The sequence below is a fragment of the Tarenaya hassleriana genome, unplaced genomic scaffold (assembly GCF_000463585.1).
Source record: "Tarenaya hassleriana unplaced genomic scaffold, ASM46358v1 Cleome18, whole genome shotgun sequence".
Lineage (NCBI taxonomy): Eukaryota > Viridiplantae > Streptophyta > Magnoliopsida > Brassicales > Cleomaceae > Tarenaya > Tarenaya hassleriana.
In genome coordinates, this window is record NW_010965216.1 from 2,936,033 (window position 1) to 2,946,040 (window position 10,008).

The 10,008-nt window shown below is 38.9% G+C and overlaps 1 protein-coding gene across 2 annotated transcripts in view; it reads right to left on the reverse strand.

Annotated features, from left to right (window-relative positions):
- LOC104810560 overlaps positions 1–1,088 on the reverse strand; it is a 7,363-nt gene extending 6,275 nt beyond the window's left edge. For both annotated transcript variants that reach the window (XM_010536907.1, XM_010536906.1), the window contains exon 1: positions 580–1,088. In XM_010536907.1, the coding sequence (XP_010535209.1) occupies positions 580–933 (354 nt within the window). In that variant the 5' untranslated portion in view covers positions 934–1,088. The remainder of the gene's footprint in view (positions 1–579) is intronic.
- Positions 1,089–10,008: the final 8,920 nt, after the last annotated feature.

Genomic DNA, 10,008 nt, shown 5'->3' on the forward strand with positions numbered 1-10,008 from the left:
GGAATGCCTAACACAAAAGGATACGGAATTGAAGAAAGACATAAAAGAACATTCAATCAACAACCTTTACCAATGAATAAACTATGACATGCTAAACAAAGAAAGCAAGTTTTGAAATTGGGAAAAGACATTAACAGAGAACAGCCATCTAACAAGTTGGCCAACATAGAATAGAGCATGATCAATCAACCAATAGCTAAGTCAATATTTCTCACGACTCAGCCAAAGAAAGGATTTATACCAAATTACCAATTGACAAACAGCTTAATAGGTCCCAATAAGTTTCAGTATCTGCTGATTTTAGTTGCCTTTTTCCCAACATCACATTGAGCTCTATTTTCGAGATACAACAATCAAATCGGGCACAAGAACTGAATTTCACTCACATTAACCAATTAGGGCACCTTAATTGAAGCGAATTGCCAATATCTGAGTCGAACCAAACAATGTTCAACAACCCTAGAGGGAAAATTCAGAATTCGCAGAAGAAAAAGTGGAAATTAGCTGATAGAATTCAAATCAACAACAACGAAACCCTCTTTCATGCATTTTTTTTTTTGTAAACGAATGAAAACTCACATTCCCACTTGTATTGTTAGAAGACGCGCCGAACTTGATCTTTGCGGTCTCACCCTGCGCTTCGACACGCCTGATATCCTCTACCAAGTCAGGCGCAAGCCGTATGATCATGGCGAAAGCCGGTAGGTTCTTACTAGGCACAAGGCTGAAGGTTTCCTCGACAGCCTGTGGCGTCGCGGTGGCCCTTCCGCCGGAGGTGCTGCTTTGGCGCGGGGCGGAAGCGCCGCCGCCTCCCGACGACATCCTACCAACAAGGGAGGGATTTCGGTAGGAGTTCCGGACAAGCGACGGTCCTCCGGAAGCGGCACCGCCCCTACCGCCTCCACGGCCGAGCTTCGACGAGCCACCGTACATCCTCCGGTCAATTGCACCGTATTGCAATATCCTCACACATATAGATATATAGAAGACCCGTTTATACGTGTACGTGAGTATGTATAGATTACGACGCACAGGCACAGAGCGAGAGAGAGACGATGATGATGTGAGAGAGAGAGAGAGAAGAGAGAGAGAGAGAGATTTCGTTCTTGTCTTCTCTTCTTCCTTTTTGGATGAATTTTGATGTTATTTGTTCTTCGATACAATAAACGAAGTCGTTTAAGGTTTTAGTGTGATGTCGCTTTGACCGGACCGGACCGGACCGAACCGGGCCGGGGCACGAGCAGACAACATAAAACATAATTACATATAGCTAAGGTCAAGCAATTTCCTCAATAACCGAATGATTACAAATGAATTGATAATAACATATAATAAATTATATAATTCTAATTGAATTAGATAACATATTATACTAAATATTTTTATATAATGGTTAAAATATTTCAAAAATCGTACTGGAATGGAAGATATTTCGTTCTCTAAACCGGACGAGAAGGTCTCCCTCTTCCGACTCTCCACAGGGGAATCTCCACTCAGTGCTTCCCCCTAATATCCTCCTTTTACCACATGATGGGGGTTTACAGGAGATCCTAAAGGCTCGTTCGGAAAGGTTGTTATACCATATATACCCTTTGACTCAATTCTATTCCTAGTAGTCACTAGACTCACTAGAATAGTCCGTCCGGCTGCTCGTCAAGCCCCGATGGAATGACCTAGTTGGTGGCTCGACCCTTTTTTTAGTATTTCATCATCTGAGAGAAAGATACGGCAAGGACTTAGGGATGGTATGAACCTTTTCTGCAATGTCCGACGGCATTCATTAGAGTCGTAAATCGTGAATGAGATGACCAAAGTGTTATTATTTTCTTTCTTCAGTCAGATTCTATCTACAATCATCACCATTTCTATCTCGATCTCAACCGATCTCAGGTTGACCGTCTCTCGACCTCATTTCGAGATACTAATGGAGAGTTAATTAGACTCGTCGTTTTCTCAATCGAAAAGAAAAACGGGCATTCGCTTATGATGAAAAAAAATTAATTGAAAAAACGAAAAATTTTAATATATATATATTTTTTAACGAAATCAAACCTAAATAAAACCAAACTAAAAAAATAAAAAAAACAAATCAATATAAACTTTTAACAAATTACTGCAACAAAACCCCTGGCCTCTACATATAGGTAGGTGTATAGTTACTGCAACAGAGAAATCGAACCTCACAGAAGTAGAAGAAACATTTTCGAGAAAGATTCCTCTCTCTCTCTCTCTCTCTCTCCCATTCAAACATGTTAATTCTTTGGATTTCTTCATTAATTCTTCTAAATCGATCTTATATTTGTGATTTTGTTGCTTGTCGAATCTGTTTTTGTTGATCGGAATGGCATTGTAAAACCTCTTGATTCTTAATTCGCATTTAATCATCTGGATTCCCTTGAATGTACGGTCGTATGTTTTTTTACTGTTTTTTTGTGTGTTTTTTTTTAAAAAAATTATAATGTGTGTGTATTAAGTTGAGGGTTATAACAAATTTCATGTTTTTTTATTGGGAAAATGGCATAAACCCCCCACAAATTTATTCAAATGTGTAAAATCAATACATAAATTTTGAATTTGACAAAAATCCACATCAGAATTCAAAATTTACCATTTACGTACACCAATTCGAAAAAATTATAGCAATTTCCAACACTGCTTCATTTGACGGTGAATTGAAACAAAAATCGGTCGTCGGATATTTAACATGGCATGCCACGTAATTAAAAATCGCCCCATATGATGACACATCATCAAATTGTTTGAGATATTTAATTTTCAATCGGTTTAGATTAAATATAACCGGTTTTAAAAAAAGATATGGGAATAAGGATTTCAAAGTAACCCTAAGAAATTGTTTGCTCCTCTGCGACTCCGTCGGCTCCTCCGGCGAGTCATCCGGCTTCTCCTTCGAATGCGACAGTGACTCGACGACAGCGAGGGCCTGAGGACTGCTTTCCCTCGACTGCGACAAATGACTCCTTCGAGGTCTGCTCTTCGTTTTACAGCGAGTATTTCTCAGATGGTGGTTCGTTCATGACTCCATTCGACGGCTCGTTCCATGGCGACTGTTCCTGCTTCTAATTCGACGGCTCCTTTTGCGACGACTGCTCCTTCTTCTACTTTAGTGATAGTGACTCCTTTGCCAACAGTGATTCCTTCAGTGAATTAGGTATGTATTACTTCAGGTATATGTTGGGGTTGTTGATTCAACTATTTGTTTGAGCATTGAGTGTTTAGGGTTACCGATTCCTTGCTTACTTGAAGAGAAACTAACAGATTTGACAAATTTTTATATGATGCTCATTAACCATGACCCTTGATTTTGGTTGATGCAGATTAAAGTAGAGTAGTGAAGATAGTTTACGAAAATAGTGCTAAAAAAGATGTTCAAAGCGTGGGAACTTCAAGAACATGACGAGGGAGAAATTATATGTTTTTTGTTCGAATATTCCAGGAAAAATCTATATGTGGATTTAGATATGTTTTGGACTGTTGTTATGTTTGTTTTTCTTGAATCATTCTTATGTATCTTATGAATCATTTTCATTCGTCATCGATCGTCGTCAATCATCGTCAGTCGCCGAACCATCGCGCTTTGCCGGAGGAGTTGCCGAGGAGAAGCTTTCGAGTTTCAGTCGAATGAGAACCCTAAATCCCAAATTGGGATTTTATATTTTTTTCTGACATCAATTTCAATTAAATATTATTAATATGAACCGGTTTTTAAATTAAAACCAAATAGTAATCAGTTCTATCAATAACTCAATTTGATGACTTGTCATCATATGTGGCGTTTTTAATTACGTGGCATGCCATGTCAAATATCTGACGACCGGTTTTTGTTTCAATTCACTGTCAAATGAAGCAGTGTTGGAAATTGCTATAATTTTTTCAAATTGGTGTATGTAAATGGTAAATTTTGAATTCTGATGTGGATTTTTGTCAAATTCAAAATTTATGTATTGATTTTACATATTTGAATAAATTTGTGGGGGTTTATGCCATTTTCCCTTTTTTATTTATATCAAGTTTTTCTTTTTCTTTTTTATATGTTGTATGCTTGGTAAGTTCTTTTTTGGCCCTTTTTCATCAAATCATTGCCAAAAAAAGGATGATGAAATAGCGAAGGATCAAGAGGGGAAATAGCAAATCTACCCTCATTTTTGCTAAATGGATTTACCTTTCAAAATTTAAGAGTTTTGCAAATAAAAACTAAAAGGAACAAAAAAAATAATTACCTTTTTAAAAAAGGAACTTGACACAATATTAAACAATATCTCTTGTGAAAAACGAAGAAATATAGAAGACCCGGAAAACAGATCGTTAACTAGAAAGCGAAATCGGTCATTTGAGAGATTGGGGAACAAGATTTCACTAATTTTTCTTTCTTGGAATTGTGTACAAATGAAGAAGTGAAATGGCCTATTTGTAGAAAATTCGAAGTTACTGTTCATCTATACGTATTTGTGAACAGTACCCGACGACTGAACAGTGTTTGGCGGCTGAACACTAACTGTGGGCTCCACCATTTATTTATAACACTCCCCCTTGGAGCTACGGTTAGTAAAAAATATTTGCGTGTCTTAGACTGCCTCGTTAAAAACCTTATCAGTAAAACCCTTTGGGATAAAACATGATAAGGAAAAAAGAGTGCAGTTCCACGCTCCCCCTGTATAAAGGATCAAAGGTCTCGTAGATGACGCATTTCAATGTTATGTACATATTTCTTGAATATTGTTGTCGGTAGAGCTTTTGTGAATAGGTCTGCTGCATTATCACATGATCGTATATATCTGACTTCAATCTCCTTATTCTTTTCCAGCTCTTGGGTGTATGCAAAGAATTTCGGAGGAATATGTGTTGTCCTGTTACTTTTCATATATCCTCCCTTAGTCTGTGCAACGCATGCAGCGTTATCTTCAAATAATATTATTGGAGCTTTATTGGTTGATAATCCACTAGCTGTCTGGATATGTTGAGTCAAATATCTGAGCCAGACACATTCTCGGCTTGCTTCATGTAGCACGATAACTTCTGTGTGATTAGATGACGTAGCAACTAATGTTTGATTTTGAGAACGCCAAGCCAATGCAGTTCCATTGATTGTGAAGACATAACCGTTTGTGATCTTCCCTTATGTGGATCAGATAAATATCATGCATTTGCAAAACTAACAATTTCTTGTTTTGTATTTTTAGAAAAAAAATAATCCCAAATCGATTGATCCTTGAAGATAACGGAAAATGTGCTTAATCCCATTCCAATGCCTTCGTGTAGGAGCTGAACTATATCTTGCTAACAGATTAGTAGCAAATGCTACATCAGTCGAGTACAGTTGGCAAGATACATAAATGCTACTTCAGGACCAAGTGTCTCTTCACCATCTCTACGGGGCGAAATGGATATGTTTCAACATTCAATGATCTATTAATCATTGTGGTACTCAGGGGATTTGCCTTATCCATATTGAACCGCTTTAGTACCCTTTTTGTATAATTAGATTGATGTAGAAAGATTCCAGTATCCAAATGCTCTATTTGTAATCCAAGATAAAACTTGGTTTGTCCGAGATCTTTCATCTCAAATTCCCCTTTTAAATATGTGGATGCATCCTGAATTTCACGGGGAGTTTCAATGATATTTAAATCATCAACATAGAATACAATAATCATAAACCCAGACATCGTCCTTTTTATAAACACACATGGTGAAATATGATTATTTGTATATCCATTTTTCACTAAATTTTCACTCAGACGTTTGTACCACATACATCCTGATTGTTTTAGCCCATACAATGATCGTTGTAACTTGACAGCGCATAACTCTCGTGGTTTTGATTTCAATATTTCGGGCATTTTAAATCCTTTAGGGATTTTCATATAAATGTTTGTGTCAAGTGACCCATATAAATAAGCAGTAACAATATCCATGAGACGCATTTCTAAGTTCTTTGAAACTGCAAGGTTAATTAGGTATCGAAATCTAATCGCATTCATAATAAGAGAATAAGTTTCTTCATAATCAACTCCTGGTCTCTGTGAGAAACCTTGTGCGACAAGGCGAGCTTTATATCTAGCAATTTCATTGTGCTAATTTCTTTTGCATACAAATACCCATTTACATCCAACAGGAGTAACCTCTTTCAGATTAATAATGATATGTTCGAATACATTTCGCTTATTCAGCGAATCCAATTCAGTATGTATTGCGTCTCTCCATTTAATCCAATCTGATCTCTTTTGACACTCCGAAATAGATCTTGGTTATGGATCCTCATTTTCATCAATTTCCTTTGATACATTATAAGAGAATATATCATCAATCTCTTTGATTTTTTTTTTGACTCCATAATGTACCAATACTGATATAATTAATTGAGATCTCATGATTTTCATTGTTTGTATTTATACCATCATCATAAGGTACTTCATTTCTTTGATTTGGAACGCGTTCCTCCGAATCGAGCATTTCATTTTTCTTGGACCCTTTGCTCTTTCGGAGATTTTTATCCTTAGAACCAATAGGTCGTCCACGCTTCAGGCGTGCTTTGGAATCGTTTATTACATTTTCTTTCATTCGAGCTAGGACATTCGCAGCATCTATATATGATCTTGTTACCTTAGTTGTATCTGCAAAAGCATCAGGTAACTGATTTGCAATGTTTTGTAAATGTATGATCCTTTGAACTTTTAGTTCTCGTTGTTTTGCTGGAGGATCAAGATATGACAATGATGGTGTACACCAATTAAGATCATTTTTATTTTTCACCATTCTATCATTTTCTCCCCCTAATGGTGGGAATTCATTCTCATTAAATTGACAATCAGCAAAACTAGCCGTAAAAATATCTCCAGTCTTTGGCTCAAGGTATCGCATAATGGATGATGAGTCATACCCAACATATATTCCAAGCCTTCTTTGTGGTCCCATTTTTGTAAGCTGTGGTGGGAAAATCGGTACATATATTGCGCATCCGAATATTCTGAGATACGATACATTATGTTCTTGACCAAATGCTAATTGCAATGGAGAATACTTGTGATATGCACTTGGTCTAATACGAATCAATGTTGCAACATGCAAAATAGCATGACCCCACACAGAAATAGGAAGTTTCGTTTTCATTATCAATGGTCTAGCAATAAGTTGGAGTCGTTTGATTAATGACTCTGCCAATCCATTATGTGTATGAACGTGTGCAACTGGGTGTTCAACATCAATACCCATTGCTACACAGTAATGTTTAAAAGCTTGTGATGTAAATTCTTCAGCATTATCAAGCCTCACTTTCTTGATTGAGTATTCCGGGAACTGAGCCCTTTGTTGGGATTCCTGGGATCCCTAGAGGGAATCTGATTCCAAAGAGATCGGTTCTAGGGTTTGCGCAGCGGATGTAAAACAAATTTTTTTATGAAACCCTAAAACCTAGCATGCATGATCTTGTAGAAACGTTAGAATGCTTACCTCAATCGATCTGGAGCCTGTATCAATTGAAGAGTTCGTCCGATCACTAAAGGTAGAAAGATTACCTCGCCCTCTACACGTATCCACATAGCGGAAAGGATTCCAACGGTTGGAACTCGTCTTCTAGGACTGAAGAACGCTTTTTTCTTTGCGCAAGGGTTTCAAGTGTTGGGTTTCCTGGGATCTCTAGAGCGAATCCTATTCCTAAGAGATCGATTCTAGGGTTTGCGCAGCGGATGTAAAACAAAATTTTATGGAACCCTAGAACCATACTTCTTATGAATCGTAGAAACGTTAGAACGCTTACCTCAATCGATCCGGGGCCTGTATCAATTGAAGAACTCGCCTGATCACGAAAGGGAGGAAGAATACCTCACACTCTATACGTATCCACACCTCAGGATGGATTCCAACGGTTGAAACTTGTCTGCTAGGACTTGAATCTGCTATTCGGTTTCGCGCTTCGAGCGAGACTTGGAACTCTTAGAACTCTTTGGATCTCACCCAAAAGCTCTCAAAGTTCTGTACCAGACGGCTGCACAAGTCTCTTTAACGATTAGGGTTTTAATCTCCTTCTTGTAATGTGATTTAACCCTAATTCGGTCTAATTTTCAAAAACCCGAAAGCCGGAACACACGGTCCAGAAATACACGTGGACCGTCCGTTCGAGCAAGCCAAAACGGACGGTCTGCCGTCTACGTGGACCGTCCGTTCCAACAGACGGTCTGGACCTGGCGGACCGTCCGGGCCGGCCCTTTCGGTCCGTCCGTTCCAGCCCCTTCCGTCTCAGTTTTTCCATCGTTTTCTCGTGCGGAACGGACGGTCTGCGTGTTGTCGTGGACCGTCCGGTCTGGTTCGGGCGGACCGTCAGGTCTGGCCCTTTCGGTCCGTCCGTTCCAGCCCCTTCCGTCTCAGTTTTTCCATCGTTTTCTCGTGCGTTTCGTCCTTCCCTGCGTGTGTGACCCTGTAGGCTCATTCGATATAGCAGTATTTTCCGAAATCTCTATTCCGGATATACAAGTCATAGGCGGTCTCTAGCAAGACACTATGACTACCTATCTCGATTAGAGTTTGTTCGTGATCTTACGAACGCCAGCGATGATTCCGGTTGATGATCCTTTTGTATCACGATATCATATGTCTAACATAAGGCATGGACAAGCCATCTTATCTGATTCGGCTGCTTTCTCGTTCTCTAAATTCGACTGTCTGAAATAGACGACGTTCGTCTATAGTGCGGCCACACATTTCTACAGTCACGCTCACACGAGGGGCCCAGCGATATCTCTCTCTTTTACGAGAGGTACAAATCCCGTCTTGACTATCTACAATCCAGCACATGATTCGTTTCGTACCTGATACACGCCTTTATAGTCCTCTTGTTATGCAGGACGTTTGACGTATACAAAGTATGCAACTCCTTATGTTGGATTCCGTAGATATCTTAGGTCTTAGGATCCATTCATGGAACCGCCATATGAGATTCAAGTCATGACGCTAGTCCATGTGACAATCTCATGCGGGTCAATCCAGTATTCCGTTCTCCAACGAATACCTATGATTGTGATCATATCCAATACCTATGATCATCTATATGATCATCAATCACATATCATACTAGTCTTAGTATATCATTATTCCCATAATGATACATGACTAGGGAGTTTATTATTGTTCATAACAATACATGGATTTCATAACATATTAAAGCATGCACAATATGTAATCATTCAAACACTCATCCATAAAACCATAGAACGTGTCTATATATCAAATGTATCATAATAAAGCTCGCATAACAGTACATCCATAATGATACATGGATTTCATAACATATCTAGCATGCAAGAACATGTAATGAATCAAATGCTCTCATAAAACCGTAGAAAGTATCAATACATTAAATGTATCTGAATAAAGCTCATAAACAGTACATCATAGAGCACTAAACCAACAATCTCCCACTTGCTCTAATCATGAACTGCTAAACATCTAATGCCCATATCCCTGACATGACCCTCATGCTTCGACGAAGGGAGAGGCTTCGTCAATGGATCGGCAATGTTGTCATCTGTCGACACTCTGCAAATGTGCACGTCTCCTATGTCTATGATCTCCCTGATAGGGTGAAATCGTCTTAGTATGTGTTTGGATCGTTGATGGGATCTGGGTTCTTTCGCTTGTGCGATCGCTCCATTGTTGTCACAATTTAGAGAAATGGGGCTATCAGCACTAGGAATAACACCCAAGTCGCCAACAAACTTTCTGATCCAAACAGCTTCCTTTGCTGCGTCCGACGCTGCAATATACTCAGCTTTTGTTGTAGAATCTGTAACAGCCGCTTGCTTGGAACTCTTCCAGCTAACAGCGCCTCCGTTTAAGCATAAAACACAGCCAGACTGCGATCTATAGTCATCCGGGTCTGACTGAAAACTAGCATTGGTGTAACCCTTTACAGCGAGCTCGTCTTCTGACCCACCGTATATCAAGATTACATCCTTAGACCTTCTCAAGTACTTCAGGATGGTCTTGACGACGATC